At 35.3% G+C, this 18,580-nt stretch overlaps 1 protein-coding gene across 3 annotated transcripts in view; it reads right to left on the bottom strand.

Annotated features, from left to right (window-relative positions):
* Positions 1-202: 202 nt before the first annotated feature.
* PCDH10 (protocadherin 10) overlaps positions 203-18,580 on the bottom strand; it is a 37,729-nt gene continuing 19,351 nt past the window's right edge. Inside the window, exons 5-7 of one of the 3 annotated variants that reach the window (XM_040617011.1) lie at positions 9,008-9,103; positions 6,922-6,996; positions 203-4,500 (exon numbers count right to left, since the gene is read on the bottom strand). In XM_040617011.1, the coding sequence (XP_040472945.1) occupies positions 6,962-6,996; positions 9,008-9,103 (131 nt within the window). In that variant the 3' untranslated portion in view covers positions 203-4,500; positions 6,922-6,961. The remainder of the gene's footprint in view (positions 4,501-6,921; positions 6,997-9,007; positions 9,104-18,580) is intronic. The other 2 variants (XM_040617087.1, XM_040617179.1) reach the window with 2 other exon arrangements.

Raw genomic sequence — 18,580 nt, 5'->3', positions numbered from 1 at the left:
TTTGTATAGATTTTAATTCAAAAGTCCCAATGCCATGAAACTCAAGACTTGAACATGGAACAATGGCAGGATATGATCAGCTTTCTCCATATAAGACATACAAATATTTAACAGCCTTGCAAAATTGCAATGACAATTTATCAGCCTAGGAAGACTATCTATGTATCCACCCTTTACCCTGAGGAATGATAGCACTAAAAAAAAAAAAAGAAAAAAAAAAAAAGAAGTCTACTATGGGCAGGTAGAATTTTGAAAGTCAAATAACAAAATGTCTGCTTGGTTGTGGGTATAATGCATGAAGAAGGGGCTGAATTCAAACCTTGAATGCAATCCTCCATTCTACACTAAGGAACAAGTCTAACTTTGTAGTATCATAAATGTATTTCTATCCTTCTGTTTGCATTTACTGATAGGAGCATACTCCTGTAAGAAAAAATCCAGTGACAACTTACCAGGTTTTGAACTATAATTATATACACACACACATATCTCCCCACACACATATATAGTGACTATAATGGAGGAAGCATAATCTTCACAAATTGTATTTATCTGTGCATTGTCATTCCACTTAAATTTGCAACAATACTGATGAAAAATTACTACACCTTGTTCAAATCAGCTGAGAATATATTAATGGAAATACCTCTTCTTTTTTTCTTTCTTTCAATAGGCAGCTTAGTAAGAACTTGCATTAAATAACTGGCATTTTATTTCAAGTAGTGAAATGTTCTAGTATTTCTAAGTTTTAGAAGAATCCATCTGAAAGAAACTAAAGTCTGATTCTGAAGAAAGTGAATAGGCAAGCTGCTTAGAAATCCATTGCTACATTTCTAAATCAGGAATTGGGGGGGGAGGGGGGGGTAAGGATTTACAGATCTGATTCCACTTCGTTATCCTTTATAAGATGCTGTCTTCTGTATTAGAACTCTAATTTACTCCAAAGACATAGACAGCTTGTTCTCTTATGCTCATAAAATGTAAATTAAAACATTGAATATTGCTTCTGATACCTAATTGAAGGATACAATACTCTTATCCCTACAACTGTGTACAGAACACATCCGCCAAAGCTTAGCGTGCCCTACGAGGAACATCAGAGAACAGCAGGACTGAGAGGCTAGTCCATGCTTTTTCTCTGAGGCAGGTTTAAGTACACTTGTATCATCCCTGACAGCTATTTTTTGAACTGTTTCTGAAAACGTTTAATGAAGGAGATTTCATAACCTTTCTTATCCCAGCTTATGGATGTAGATATTCCCCCTTAATATCTAAACATTTTCTGACTACTTCAGTTTACTTTTGTGTCCAATATGTAAACCAGAGTCCTTATACATTTGCAGGGCCTATGCTTAAAGGCAGAGGCGAATACAAAAGCTGATGTTTAAAGGCATTTACATACCTATCACTGCAGATAGGCACCTAGTGGCATGATGAAGTACAGGGGAGATGCTGAACAAGTCAATTTCAATGGGAGCTGGCTGGATGCAGCAAGTATCTTCCCCATTAACACAAAGAAATGGGAGAAATGAGACTCTGTACTGCCCAATGTGCTTCTCAGCACTTCTCTTGGGACACAGCAGCTATGTACTGGGTTTCGATGTGTCCTAAAGCTTGTATCATCAAATGTTATCATACTAAAATTCACAGCGAGCTAGGGAAATGGGCAAAAGTTACGTCTCTAAATATCTTGGGAGCCCAGACTGCAATACTTAAAAACTTCCTTTTCCTCAACAGTTCTGCATCCTATCATGATTTCCTCTGGGGGTCTCCCAATAAATTCAGAAGGATTTCTGTGCATATATGGTCCAATGTCTATGTTACCTAACATTAAAAAAAAAGAAGAAGAAAATAAATCGGTATATGCATTACATACACTGTTCATGGAAAGAGTTCTGTTACAGCAATGAGTGACAGGGTATGATATGGTTAAGTTTTTCAGACAAAATGGCATGCAAAATGTGAAGGCAGTTTCATTAAATAAAAACACTTCAATTGTCCATGGCAAAACATTTCCTTTTCCTCCCAAAGACTGAAAACAACCTTAAAGGTTTACAGTATATGTCTAATATTAAAGAGATACTTAAAAATAAAGAAAACCCAGTTCTAAGAAGAGCAAGGACTTTCTTGCTTTAAAAGCAGAAACAAGACGTTAACAAACTCCTTTAAATGAAATTTGTCACAAATTTCATTGCTTTTCTTCATAAAATTAACAGAGCCTGTAGGTTACTAAAGGTCCCGCTACCTACAGCTAGAGAAACATGTCACTGTTGTGTTTGCTCAAATCAATAGCTATTGTTGGTGCTTTTTTTGTGTGTGTTTTGTATAATATATAAGTTTTAAAAAAGATCCCACAAAATATTTTGTAGTTACACATATGTGTTAGACATACACATTAAAAGTGTTTAACAAGCATATTTTTTTCATCGGAGTATTAAATTAACAACATTGGGGCTTAGTCCAGTAACTGTTTGTACAAAGATCTCTCGCAAACTGATCAGGAGTCTTTTTTCGATCCATAGCAGGATGGTTTCCATACAGATGATTTATATATTTCTATCTAATAGAAACTGTCATCGTAAACAAACAAACAAAGCAAAAGGAAGAAACCCAAACTCTATTATGACATAGCAGTGGCTAAATTCAGCTTCTCACACATTCATCCTGTGGCAGCATTTGTGCGGATGTCAGAATTTCTACGTAACAGCATGATCCAAATTCCACTGCAATCAGTAAGAAGTTTTCTCTTGTCTTACTTAATATTGAATAATTGCTAGGAATTTGTTCAAATTTGGCTAGACATTGGTTGGTAACACAGTGTTCTCTCATTTGTTTTCAATATTTGACACATTAAGATACAGTGGGGGAAAAAAAACACAATACAAAAAGGAAAAAAAAAAGAAAAAAATTTACTAGATTTTTACATTTAGTAAATGGTACTTAAACTCCATGGACATGAAAGTAATTTTAAACTTTACCTTTGAAATTTTACCTTTTTCAATATTTCATAGAAAAGAAACGCTCTAAGATACCGTTTTGGGCCACAGAATTATTACAGAACATAAAGATTATATGCAAGGGCTTGATGCTTGATCCTTTTCCCAGCAAAGATGGTGGCCAACCCTATTTTAACTCCAGTGGGAGAGGGGTCAGCTGAGAATGTGCCATGTTCCTAATTTCAAATCTCCTTTGTGATTAAAGAGTCAATAGTTTAGCATATACTTTGCCTTTGTAATTTGAATTCTATCAACAACTATTCCTAGCCACAAGAGAAATATTTTTAGGCAACATATTTGTATAGTTTCACAAAACTATGTCAAAAAGAGATGTGTGGGTGTTTGTGTGTGTGTACATACGTATGTATGTATGCATACTTATGAGTTTGGGATGATTTTCTTAAAATACTTAACTTCACTTACATTATATCTTACATTGCAAAATGTACAGACACCCAGTGTTCTTTTTAACAACATATACAGGTGAGTTTATAGAGCCTTATAAAAGATTTTGTGATTCCAAATTAAAAACCATAGAAATATAATCAAAATAATGGAGAGTGATGTATACCTTTGACAGTACATAGCGCTCATTCTGGTAATATTGACAGCTGCATCTTTGGCATTGAAAATTCATTACAACTTTTAGACAAAATGTTGTTGCTTACAGCTTTTTTTTTTTAAACAAGAAAAACAGGATTGACCAAAATATGAATATTGGGGAAGTACTATTAAAGGTTTATTATATTTTTGTTTTCAGCAAGGATAGCTTAGGAACCCTGAATTACCTTCTCACTTTAGTGTATGGTGTAGACTGTATGAATCCATTTAAAAATCAACTAAGTTGTACCACATTTTCCGGAAAATTATATATAATATAATATATATATATTTTATATTTATTTAGAAGCTTTGAAATAGTACAGTAAACACTTTGCAACACGGTGTATAAACTACAGAATGTCTTTGATAATTTTGTGGGTCATCAGATTAACAACATTTTTATGACCCACAGGTGAAAAGAACATGATCACAATCTCTCTTGTAAAGTTGGAATAGTTTGGGGAACACTTGATCACACAAAAATAATATAAAACAGTCAAGTTTAAAACAGTGATATTGCATTTATAATGCACATTTCTTTTATCTGTACGATTGGCTTCTTGTGGTGAATATAAACATCTAAAGGGCTCAGTGACATTTTGGAGAGAGAAAGATATATAGTGCTGTAAACAGGCACACACTGATCAGAGAGGCAAGATCAGTTGCCTCTGAAGTTTCTACAGTTCTACACATTTCAACTCATTTCTCAGGCCTGCTGAGAGCAATTAGGTCCTATTGTTGGCCATGATGTCTCCAACAGCACACAAATCCTTCAGTTACACAGAACTGGATGGCCAAGATAATGAAGTTGAAAGTTGATGCTTTTTGTTGGTCGACTTTTGTGCAAATCATGCTGCTTCGGGTAAGTCCTGTAGAAGTGACTAGCATATCCTTTTCCGTGCTGCAGGAAAGAAAGAAAGAAAGACACTTCTGAGAGGCAATTAAAAAAATATAAAAATCAACTCTCCAACAGTTCTCGGGTTTAGTATTTCATAGAACGTAGAGAAACAATCAAAACTTGTCACAAACTGTCGCTTAAAATTCCCACTGTAGCAAATAGTTTAACACTGATTCACCTTTCAGAGAAAAGTCTTTTTGAGGCTTGATAGCCCGAAAACCAAACTTCACATGCTGTTTTATTATTCTGTCTAACACTGTCATGGCAAGTATTCCAGTGTGCCTACACTGCATCAGTATAAGAACAAGGCAAACAGTCAGACTTGAAGGTTCAATATTACCGGAGCTTCCAAGCCTATTTTTCCCTAGTTCAGTTTGTTATTTGAGGCAAGATCTAGAATCCCCCAAAGATTCAGAACCCGGTTTTCCCTCTCTTTCAAAGTAAACCATTATCCTCATCACCAAATGACCCTTTAGTGTAGTCCGACAGAGACGAAAAAATGGTGCATTAGTGCTACAATTCAAATTTCAGCATTTACTGTCAGGCTGGAAATTAACTTGTGTTACACAGATGAAGAAGGTCAGTGCATTAGCAAACCCACATTCTAATCCACCAGCTGTGGTAGCTCTATTACCTCAAGACACTGGCTATTTTAACTGTAATTGGGAGCAAAGGTAACAAATTATTTGTACTAGCATTCAGGGAGACCCTAGGTTAAATTCTGACCTCAGCCACACATGAAGTTGAGACAAAGAACTAACTCACTTGCTGAAGTATTATTATCATTATTATTATTATCATTAGTACTATTACTATTATTATCATCAACAGCATTATTGTTTGGAAAATCTTCACTGTTTAGAAAAGCTTGTAATGATAAAATCAGGTTTTACCTTAGCTCCAAATCAACTAAATCCCTACCTGAAATTCAGTATATTTCTGTGCATAAAGTGTTACAACTAGAAAAAAAGAGGAATCCTAACTTTAAAATAAATCTTCGAGTCAAGCCATGCACATATACATGTTAATGCTTGCATGCTGACACACAAACACATCCAGTCTCCGTTCCATTTAACATAAATATATACAATAGCCATACTTATTCACTATATATATTCACTAGTAAACATATGAAATGTATCTACTGTATCACAGGGATGTTAGATTACTTACAGGAAAATGTTAACATGGGTGTTGTATGTACGTCTAATCTATCCTGCCTATGCCATAGGATGTACGTGGAAAAATGTGAAAAACATTTATCTTTGTCTATTGAACCTATCTGTTCAACATACAGACAATTGCCAGATGTGTTACTAACATAAAAATTAAAACATCAAATATATTAGGGTTTGGATGTTTCAATTCTGTAGCAAATTAGCAGCAGAATTAGAAAGGATTTTTAAAAGCTTCTGCAAGATTTTTTTTAACACTGTAGTTAAGATTAATGAGATAAGAATCTTCATGATGTTTTGATGCAGTACAGGATCACACCAATTAAGTTTCTAGACATCTTTTAAAATATCTTATGAAATACTACGAGAAACAATCATTTTAATAATAGTAATAACACTAATAACAGTAACAAGACTTGTATTTGACCTTCGAAATTTTTTTCCAAAAGTTCACTAATAATTTCAGTTCTCTTGTAAATATGTAGGTACAGTAGTCTGGATTGCTGTCTGCCACTGAGGAGCTCATGCTGTAGTACAGACATGGTAGGATTTTCATGGGAGAAAAATATACAGATACACAGCCGAGGCAATTGCTGCTTTCATGCAGCACTGCTGTCCTGCTCCTGTCTGACACAGTGCATTGGGGTGGTCGTGTGGCGCTGGAGGTGCACAGCAAAACCTGTTTACAATATTCTTTCAGATATTACAGACATTCACTTAAGGGCTGTGTCCAGTCTTTTGCCATGCAAATTAGTGTGCTTTTTATTTTTTTAATTTCAGTTAATATGCTTATGTTACAAAACAATTGTGCTATTTTACAGCAGTAACTAAGTATTACACATTAGGGTGTAGAACACCTGCAAGTCTCTCCACCTACAAAAATCCTTGTCCCAAATCCTAAAATATCCTCTGCCAACACATAAAATGCATTGGATTTCAAAGGCAACTTTTGTCCTCTGTGGGTTTTTTTTTTCCATGTATTTGCACAGAAATTTATGTGCTAGCAAATCTCTCCATGTCTATACCAGCTTCCGTCTTTTTACAGATGGGGAATATAAATCAGAGAGGTTAAATGGAAAGGAGGATGGACTTAGCTTAAAACAGAGAGCAATGAAAGTTCTGACATCTGCTTCTGGCTCTGTGTGTGTGCATGCATGTGTGTTCATTATTAAATAAACTTTAGTAAGAAACACTGAGCCTCTCTGTATCACAATTTCTCCATCTGTAAAATGGGAATAATATTGCTTACCTATCTCCTAGAGGTGCAGGAAGGTTTAAATCACTATTCTTTATAATCCACTTTGAGATCCAGAGATGGCAAGTGCTATAGAAATGGAAGTATCAGAGTCAGTGTAAGAGCTGGAACAAGAACACCATAATTTCTGGTGCCTAATATCTCCTCTGAGATCACAGCTCTCTCTTTCATCCCTGTTTTATCTCCCGTTCCGAACTCTCAAACTAGTGCATAGGGAAGCTTCAAGTCTGTGTGAGTATGGGTACTAGATAGAGGGTTTTAATAAGCCATTTCACAATTCTGTTAATGTAATTATACTATTTGTACATATATTCTAATAGTATTTGAGGTGAACAAGATGATTAAAGAATCACAAGTATTCCACTTGAAATTCTTAGGGTACATGATTCATGCTGTACTGACTATTGATCCTTCCTCAAAGACCTTAACAAAGATTTTGAGTGTTACAGTAAGAGCGCTTAATGAATAAAAGTAATATGGAATTGCAATAAAAACTGGAAATAAAACCCAGAAAAAAATACATTAAAATTCATTTGTTCCTCAGTACACATAACTAAGCCTCCCATTCACAGTTAGCTAATTCTGTGTAGACTGAGAGAAGAAATGCAAAGACATCGGTGGTAGATGAATAGGAAAAGAAAAACACTAATATGAGAAGGAGAAAATAGAAAATAAAATATGCAATGATTATTCCTAGCTTATGAATCAGAAATAACAGTACATACTGCAAAGCCCTAGTCTGTCTAATAAATCTTCCTTTCACCCTGTTGTGAATCATCCTATTGCATCCAAACTTGATGTCAGACTACTATTTTACAGCCATGAACATAGTCATATACATTTCCTCTTTTGGCAAACCCTAGGAGGGATTGCCTGCACTTGGAAGACCTTCAGACTCTCTGAAACAACATTTTCTCCTGCTTAGTATTGCTAGCTAATCTGACTAGGACAGAGAGAAGGCCTGTTGCTTCCCTCCACAGCTGGCAACCAAAGCAGGAAAAGAAAACACATCCTATGCCTTTTATAACTATTGTCACTTTTCACTCTGTTTCTCACTCTATATTTAACTATATATTATTCACACTATATTTAAGAGCACCATAAATTCCCACAGCACTGTATCTGTTAAAACAGAATGACTGCATAGTTCCCCCAAGTGCCAATGGTCTAAAGATCCAAATGAACCCCGGGATAATAAAACCTCCAAAGAACATCACATGCCAGGCACGCTGCTGCTCTTACAGAAATATTGCCAATCTCCCTTCACTTAGGAGAAAGAAGATGCTTGAACCTAAAACCTTCTCTTTTAAATCAAAGCAAGCTATGCAACAGGAGAACAGGGGGAAAAGCCAGGTTGTAAACTGTCATCTTCTTATTTCAGATCCAAATTCTATAAGTTATCACTATATCCAAGTAATATTTGTCTTCGTATGGGCTTTCAGATACAGGCTTCTATGCAAGCGCTCAATGCATTACTTTTTTTCTTGCGGGTCCCCTGTAAAAAGCATGTGCCCCACCATGCTACATTTATGCGGGTCAGGTGGTCCCCACGCAACAGTGCAACTAATGCAGAGATTACAGGAGGCTGTGATCTCCTGCGTTACACCCAGAAATAGCCCAGCTATTCAGGCTTTTTGGTGAAAGCCTTTCACTTGTAGTGAACAATAATTTAAAAAGGAGTTAATTACCTCATGTACATGATGGCAATGTTGGTTTTAAATTTGCATTATTAACTTTAATTCTCTTTATATTTTTATGGTTTGCTTTACAGTCTATATGTTAACTGTAGCAGATGAAATATTGCCCTTCACTAAGTCCCATTAGTTTTGACAGAGCCGGGAATGGATAATTCTAGTGGCAATCAACAGACTGCAAATTCAGCATTCTTGTTTTAACTTGGCGCAATGAATAGAGACCAGGACTTAAGCGGTGGTGGAAGGCATTCTGTATGAAAGAACTGCATGAAAGAAAGGCTGTTTCAGCTAACCTCAAGCTCTAGTTCAGTTATCAGCAACTATATTTTTGGAAAGAGGTCAACAAGTGAACGGGAATGCAGAGTAAACTACCATAGCTGCCTCACCCTTTGTAGTGGTGCATCCAGGTAAAGGGTGAGACACACGGCTGGGGCTGGGGCTGGGGGATGTAGGATGGGGATTACTCTGCTGCCACCCATGTTCTGTGAATAAAAAAGTATTCCGGTCATTGCATGTGTCAATTCAGTATCTTTTTCAATCCATAAAGTCTTTTTTTTTTTTTTTTTAATGAGCTATTACTTAAGCTTTTCAAAGCATTGTTAATAATACTTTATGAAAATTCCATTAACGATATTATAAAAAGAGATTGTCTTATCCAGTCCGATAAACTTGGGTACACAAATATAAAAATAATATTTTCTCATATATCTTTTCCTCATAAAGTAATTTCAGGGGAACATTTTTCCTCTTCTCTCAAGGCTTTAGTTAAGAGATTTTGTGTGTCATATCTATGTACTCTGTAGAGCACACACGGACAAAATAGCTTGCACTCCAGATGCCCATGTTACATTTTACACAATTAATGTGGTTTTGTTAACTCTGCATTATACCAAATAGTTGAAAAAAGGAAGACGGAACATACTTACTCTTGTACTTAAAAATAAAATAAAAAAGGCCAACTGTCTCCTAACATCACTGAGTCAGTTGGCTCCGGCAGCCGCTGTCTATGTGCTTATGTTATATGTCTGAAGAGTCCTGAAGACCACCAAGAGAGTTGGGTAAGAACGAGACCACATTCTGCCTGGCCATTTCTGGCATGTGACAAGATACGGAAGGCAGAAGAAACTTCTGCACATGAACATGTAAGTTGCACCAAGGCAGAAATTGTCCCTAATAAAGCCATGGAATTCAGTATGACTGAAATGTTCGTTCTGGGATCTGCAAAACCTGAAATATAAACATTGTTTCTAAGATAAACTAACAGCATTTGGACTGATGGGTAAAATTACCCAGATTTCATGTGAAACAAACAAAAAAAAAAACCAACCTGGGAGCATTAGGTCTTCAGGCTGTGAATAAATAAAGTAGGCCAAAATGCAGAAGTTTGTAATTGTCGAACTGAATCTTTTCTGGAAACAGACTTGCTTTTAGCTAAATAAACAAACACCACAGACCATTAAAATCTTTCCTTCCTCTAAGAATACAACTTTACTTCTGGAACAAAGACGATTACGCTAAAAAGCTGTCTTTTGTGTAAAATAATGTAACCACATGTATTGTCCTTTCCTTTTGTCTTATATTAAGTGCATACATTTTCATGTCTATATTCATTTAAGTTAGTTCAAGAAGCAGTGATTCCCAGCCAAGCCAAAATTTGACAGTTTTGTGGTGGGTGCTGCACTGACCATAATCTAGTGAACTTGACAAATAGTTTTACTTACTCCATGGAAAAGGAGGAAAGCGTTTTTTTGCACTTAGGTATGAAACTCCAGTTTTCAAATTCAAACTTAGTGTTGAATTCTGTATCAACAACTTCAACAGATTATCAGTCTTTTTTGAAAAAAGTTTATTGATCAAATCTCTGACTGACATATATTGCCACTTCTATTACCTTCATTTCAAGATTGGAAAATACATACTTAAAGATGTTTTTTAGGTTTGGAACATGTCTTAGTAAATATTTTCACATGGCAAATGGGATACTTGATACAAATGTTGACACATCATGACAGTCACTGAAATAATATTTCTCTGGTGCCACTGAGTGCTCTGAGATTTATATTCTACCTGGACTTAGCTGATCCTCTGAAAGAGAGAGAGAGAAAAAAAAAAAAAAAAAAAGCCTTTCGGTTCTTATGAATAAGTATCCAAGTCCCAGTTCATGTAAGCACCAGAAAAAATTTCTCTCTGTCTAGGACTATCCTCAAGCATAGGCTTAAATTTAAGCACTGACCTTAATCAACATGTGCTTTACATTAAACATACGATTAAAAAGGATTTTCTTTTGAATCAAGTCCTGGATTTTGTCATCAATGTTCTGTGGCACATAAGATACTTTTATGTGTATTTGATTTACTGTTCTAAATGCTGACTTTTTTTTTCTTTTTTTTTTTCCCCTGCCAGCAACTGCCCAGTGGCATAGTACATGTCAGATTTGATTTATCTCTGGTTGCCATTATTTACTACAGAAACAATGCTTTTTAGTTACTACAATTCAGCACAGAAAGTGCCAAACTATATTCTATAATGTACCATAAAAATACCACAGACAGTTTTCCCACAAGATATGGTGAGCAGAAGAAAGCATTTTCATCTTCCTGTGCTATTATAACTGTTATTATCTACCTGAAAACACTAAAGATAATACATGACATCACCATTATATTAAGAGAATCATGGAATATTTAATTTTGCAAGAGTTCTTATAATTATGTACTGTATTAAGACCTGTTAAATAACTCCTAAATTATTCCTGATGTATGTCAAACTTAGCACAGAGCATATTCACTAAGAATATTTTCAATTTCTCCATCAACAACTTCTTCTAATTGCATACGTGTTCTAGTAGCAAATTCACATTTTTCCCAGTTCTCTGTAAACTAATAATTCTGGTAGTCTCCTTTGTAATACCACTATTACAATTTTATTTTTTTTTTAAAGATTGCTTGTATATTTGTATGCAACCATGTTTTCTCCTCCTCAATCTTCATTCCTTCTTCCTTCATGCAGTTTTGGGTTTGTTGGTTTTTTTTTCCCCAAAATTCACCATTTTATTGCACTTCTCTGAAATCTACAATATTCATCTCTTTAAGCTGACAAGCCTGAAAATGAACATGTCAGTCTGAGAGTTAACCAATGCAGTATACACTAAAGGCTGGCTACAATGTGACTTTAAAATTTTCAGTGCCCTGGGGAGACGAGGAGGAATATGAAACATTCCTCTTAAATTGCTCTTAAATGCCTAAGTTCCCTATAGATTCATGGGAGAAGCAGACACGTCTAAGTCATCATTTGGTGGCCTTCAGACATGCCTAAATTAATCGTGCTGGATTTGGCCTGAAATAATTAAATTTACTTGTTCTTACACGAGGTAACATGCATTACAGTATTACCTCAGCATCACACAGTGTATTCCTATCCAATTTATCTTTGCCATGATGTTTTTTCCACCACCCCTCTCTCCTAGCAGGGGTTAGGTGGCATCAGGGTCTGGCAGGTATGTCCCCTTTCTTTTTGTGAAAGTTTTATTTTTCACATCTAAAGCACAGGACTCAACTTTGTTTTTCATGAGCAGTACATACTGAGATTTCAGAGTCCTTCCCAGTTTACCAAGATAACACACTTAAGTATATCACACAAACTTCTCACAAATCCTTTCAAAACTTCTCTTATTCAGAAAGGCATACAGGCTCAGTTTCTACCCATGAACGGTTTGCCCGGGACCTTTCTTCATCACTTAAGTCTACCAGAATGGAATGATTTATATCCACATTATTAACATTTCTCAGCCGTGTTGAGCAATATATGGGGGCCACATAGTGTGATCATATTCAATCTGCTTTCAGAAATGATCCCTGGCCTGTGTTCTGACACTGGCACCATGTTTGTTAGGGAAGAAAGCTAGCTGACACAGGCTAACGGCATGCCAGAGTGTAGGAGTACAGACCATAACATTCCAGTGCTGGGAAGGATCCTGTTTAATTAATTAGAAGCAGTATAGCCATATTGGACATAATGAATATTGCAAGTACAAAGCACACAGCACTTTATCTCAAGTAGAGCAGAAAAAAAGTTACTACTACATCCCATTTGTAAGCAAGAACTTTTTGAGATCTCAATTCCTATCAATGCACCCAGAGCTGTGTGCAGCTACATTCAACTGTCATCTCAATTCCAACTGAGAATAGATGGACATCAAATTAAAGCACAAATAGGAAACTAAAAAAGTCACAAAGTGACAGGATTTTACTCTGACATAAGATGAATCCACAATATCAGCATCTATAAAATTCCTTATGAATAAAGAAAGGTTGCATTCAAGCAGTTTCTTAATGAATCCTTTTCCAGTGCTGAATGCAGCCATGATGCTGGAGGTGAAAAGATAAAGTCAGAAGACTCAGGTCACTTGCTAAAACAGGAGTCTGTCATTCCCGAAACTTCTTTGGTGAATCTACTCTGCATCCATTTTTTGTTTCTTTCTAATCCACATTACTCCTGATAACCTGTGAAAATGTCATGTAAAATAACATCATTTACACATAATGAAATAGATTCATGTGTATGCAAGAAATGCAGATTCACTCTTGCAACTCATACATGCACATAGTTTTCAGGTAGAATTTAGGAAGCAAGTTCTGAAGGTTTGCTTCCTCATGTCCGCGATATTTTCTTCAACCAACTAAGACCTATCCTATCAAAGAAAGAAATTAAATTACCTTAGAAGTGTTTGGATTTTCAGTGAATCCACATTGATTACTTTCCTCATACTTTGTTCTTCCAACCATGTATTACGTATTGAAGTTAAACATGGTGTTCTAATTGTCTGTATCTCCTATCTCCTGACTGACAAGAAGGTACCAAATACATCATTTTTCACTCTTCTGACTTCACCATACTCTGTTTCTAAACCAAATTAAATATATTGACAGCTCCTTCCCAGCAGCTGTCATCCTAATGCTAGCATGGAACTGTGAATTCTCGGTGGTTAGTGTACGAACAGAGCGTTTACAGGCTGGCCAGATACATAGCAATGCCGATCCCTACAGCGCGCTTCTCCAGACACAATAAATAGATGTGGTTCCTTCTCCTCCTGGCTATTCGTTGCATTCTTTAATTGGCTTTCCCTGTTTTTCTCCTTCGGTCAAGGAAAAAGAAAAGGGAGGGGGGTCCTCAAAAATTAAAGCAGTGGAAATGACAGTGGAAAATCAGAGTTACTGAACGCAGCAAAAGAGCCAGAAACAAGAGTAATTTCCTCTGCTGTGTAGACCGAGGAGTTCCTCAGACAGAGGCGAGCAGAGGGGAAAAGACTTTGCTGCGCGTAGACCCAAGACAAGGCACAATTTCTTCACAATTCAATTCTCCAGCTCCTGACTGTCACAATAAGGAGGTTTGTATGTTTAAGAATAGCATGTATTCATAATAAATAGCACTTGCTCATCAAAAATAAATAACTTTAGTGCCTTTGAAAATTTTAACTGCAAACATCTCATTGCTTTCCAAAGAGACTCACGTCCATAAGTGGCTAAATTACTTTTGTCATAGGATTTAAATTTATAGGACAAGAGGCATTTCTGAAATTTAAACCAGCACAACACAGTAATCTCAAAAATTACTCCTAAAGTTTCAAGCAATCTTTCTGCTGTTAGCCTTTTTTTTTATTATTTTTATTTTTTTAAAAAAATATATTCCACTGGTAGGACTCCAGAAAATGGTATTTCATTATTTAGAAGAAAAAAAAAAAATCTCCACAAATGGTATATTGATGGCAGACATAAGCACTCTCAAAATTGACATAAATGAATAAATACAGCACCAGTCTGAGATAGTTAGATGCACAAGACTTCTGTGTTCCAGTCAGGACTGGAAAATACAGACTTTTACAGCTATTAGAGGGAAAGAAATCATTGAAATGATAAATTTTTAAGAAAAACTAAAAATATTGTTTTCTTTCAAATAACAGTTACTCGAGGTTTTTTTAACTTTTTCAATTATTTTCCTGCACTGTAGTTGCAATGAACTCTAGAGTCATCTAGGATAAAAGATGCATGTAAAAACCTAATAACAGGTACTTTTTTTAATCACTATTTTGTACATACTGGGTACTGTTAGTTCTGTACAAGGTCACAGTTAAATAAAGAGATTCAAGCAAAGAGTATTTAAATATAACAGCTAACACCTGTGCTTTAAAATTAAGAATGCTTATGCTGTTTTCTGAAATACATTATTTTCATAAAAATTTATAAAAATAATGTGATTTATAGGTTTTACTGGGCTACAGCCAAGTTATCTTTGCATATTTATGTATTCCTTTCTAATTCTGCTTTCTGAATTATCCATTTCCTTTCTATTATTGCAGTAATACTCTGTAAGTGTTCTTCCCTTTGAGCAATAGCTGCAACAGGAATATGTTCAGATAAAGAATGCAAACCAGTCATGAATGTGAGATAAAAATACCTTTCAGAAGTTATGCAATACTCATTGAACAGTGAATCATCGTAAAGTGGTTTATTCAAGATCATAGAGTACCTATAATAATGAGTAAAAATACATTATAGTCATGCTCTTCCTTTATTATATTTTAATTAGTATTACCTGTTTAAGTTTTATTTCAGGTTTGGGGTTTTATTTTAAGTTTTATTTAACTAATAGAGATGATGCATATGAAGTGGCAAACTTCATATACATGAGGTATAAGTGGATAAATCCCTTAGCATTTCAGCTACAGAAAAAACGGGAACGCTTTGTTAGAGTTTTTAGAAAAGTGGTCAGTCAGGTTTTTTAGCGTTATTAGATGTTGGCTTTTCAACTCAGCCTCCATTTTTGCTGACCAGTTTTGCAGGTACAAAGTCATTCTCATTTGTGCAGAAATGAGAGCTGTATCCTGTCCCAGGGATAAATTCCTGGATATAAGTGAAGAGTTCCACTGTCTGTGGCAGGTTATGCAGGATATTCAGCTATGCAGATGAGATTTAAAGCTCAAAGACAGAATTTTAACATTCTTTTTCAGCACAAAACTGTAATATTCACAATGGAGCAACTCTTCTAATATAATTTGTTTACTCACACCAGTAAAAATTGCATTTCAATGCAACTTTTTTTTTTTTTTTTAATCCAGCATTACAACGTTGTCTTTCCTCTTACCCCAAGAAATGAAATATGAACATGCAACTTATTGGTCTAATTTGTTTGCTTACTTCCATGCATTGTTACTTCAAGTATGTGTGAAAATCACAAACTGAGTTAAAAATTAATAATGAAGGGATCAGACAGCTTACAAGTTTACCTGATTTATATTAGAAATTAAGCAGGCTAATTTTAAAAGCAAAAGTGTAGACAGGCCTAATTTTTAAAAATTAATCAAGTGCCCCATTCAAAAGAGCTGTTATCTGTGTTTATGCAAATGTAATGCTAGTAAGTCTATCACAGCTGTGATAAAACTAGAGAAATAATTTCGAGAAATGAGATGTAACTAAACAAAAAACCAAAGAAAATTCTTCTTCTGTCATATTAAATATATAAAATTGTAATTTTCCTTCTTTTGTGGGGGGGGAACGGACGGACAGGCTGACACACTTGCCAAAACAGTAAAGACTTCTTGCTTAAAACATCTTTTCATATATTTATGTAAAACATCAGCAGAAAATGTTGTGTTACATATTCTGCCATACAGAAATAGGCTTTTATGATCCTAAGTAGATCAAATAACCCAAATACTTCCATGTATTTTTTTAATTCCTCAAAGGATTGTGAGGCACTTCTTGCCCTGGTATAGAGACACGAACTTTTCTTCTCTAGGTCATTTGTTCTAATCTAATTCAGGGAGATGGATAATGGTTTTAAGTTAAGCCATTGTTTGGGCTAGCTCTGTGGTAGATTATTTGAAATAAATCGATGGTTCGGCTCTTAAACATTCAACTGTGCAAAGACTTTTGAAAGCTTTTTAATTTTATTTGTAAACCAACTTGACTTGGATAGGTCAAGTTGAGCAGGTAATAAATACCATGTAGGAAGAGAATGACAGACTACGTCGATACTTTCACATAAACCCAGGGGCTGGTGCTCAAACCCAAGCCCACCCTCCCTGATTGCACACACACCTTCGCTGTACCTCTGCTGCAGAGTGAGTCAGTGGCTATCCAGGCTAAGAAACAGAGGCACAGGACGAGGACAAACTTACCTTTAATTTTTTTGGATGATACAAGTAAGTCTCAGGCAAACCATCTGACTCTGCAAGCCTAGAGCCATGTGCATCAAAGGTAGTGTGGATGTTCAGAACCGTGCCACACAAATCAAAGCAGCCAAAGAAATAACTCCTAATAAACAGTTAGCTAAAGAACTCCCTTTTCCTCTCCAATGCACCTTGCTTAGGCTTGCTTAGCTCTTTGGGGAAGAGACCAGCTTTTTTATTCTCTTTCTGTACATGTCATACCTAACATAAAATATGTTGATGGTGTTGCCAATAATTACCATGATAATGATATAGTTTCATCAGTGAAGATGCTTGCATGTATGTAGAAAATATTGCAGAGTTAATTAGGGGGCTACTTTAGTACACAATTATTATTCCAGAATTTCTCCTTGTATATACACTGTTATTCTGTGTAGTAAATTGTGCCTATGTGTAGGGTTTTTTTAAACCTGTTTCCACAGTAGATTAAGTTATGCAAAAGTCTTTTTTTAGAGCAAAATAAGCATTTCTAAATAAAGTATTATGGCAATATTTGACTGTTTTCGTATCTAAAAAAAATTCCTAACCTGTTAATAGGAAGAAAAAAATATTCAGTAACGTCACTGTGTCAGCTTTAGGAAAGCTGTAAAGTATTATAAAAAAAATGCACCTCTAGAATGATCCACAATTACAGAAAAATAAATATTAAAGCTACTTCTTATCAATTATAGACCAAAACACTACTGAGATGGATGTAATGGTGCTGTTCCCACTATAACCATCTTAGGACCTGGTCCAAAGTATTTAGAAATAGATCAGAATCAGACTGATCAGGTATTCGTTGTGAAGATAGTCTCTGTTGGATATCCTACATAATCTGATACAATGGAGCCTAAATCTTGGATTAGGGTTTTTGGTCACTACAGTAAAAAATACTTATAAAAATAATGCTAATATAACCACCACCGAATGATAAATTAGAAATTGCTAGAATCTATTTCAAAAATATAACAATTGCTCAAAAGCTACATTTTATTTTCCTCACCAGTGCTATTTCACTTATTTCATTTTCTCCAGTCAAGTTCAGAATCTCTTCCATGTTTTATGAACATTCAAGTAATTACAAAAATTTCTTAACTGTTTGCAGAAAGGCAGTGCTCAAATAACATGGATGAATAAGAAGAAATAAGTGTAAATTATGCAGTAAGAAGAATATGCAAATTAGAAAAATCCTGGAGTCACTCTATGAAAAAAATACTTTCAACCCCCCTACAATTTATTGATACCATTAAAATTTTGTAAGTATGTAAAAATATATTCTTCAAAATACACTATTTGAGTACAAAGAGATCTACTTTGCATAACATACAGAATACATATGTTTATGTGGAAACTGGTGTATGAAGAAGTCCAGCGGCTCAGACCAGTAAGGTGAAAATTCGATAATGGGACATACAGAAACCCTTTCAAGTATGAGGATTTATATCTTTTTCTACATTATAATTTGCAATATAGCTGCTGCTGTTTTCATTTATCCATGCAATGACCTAAACCTCAAACAACAAAGAAGCAAACACCCAAATCCCCACTATTAAGCCTTTGGTTTCAATCATACACCATAATCGTAAATTTAGCAGATTACCGTATTATTTGTCTCAAATGTGTATCATTTTATCAAATGTGTATGATCTTATCAGTTCATGACCTGGTTGCCCTTCAACTGTTTTTCTGCCTTGCTACTCTCTTGTTATTGAGAATGGCAAACGAAAGCACCCAGCTTACCTTCTCTGTT

This window comes from Falco naumanni, chromosome 1, assembly GCF_017639655.2.
Source record: "Falco naumanni isolate bFalNau1 chromosome 1, bFalNau1.pat, whole genome shotgun sequence".
Classification (NCBI taxonomy): domain Eukaryota; kingdom Metazoa; phylum Chordata; class Aves; order Falconiformes; family Falconidae; genus Falco; species Falco naumanni.
Note: the sequence above shows the minus strand (reverse complement) of the source record. Positions and strands in the feature narration are given on the sequence as shown.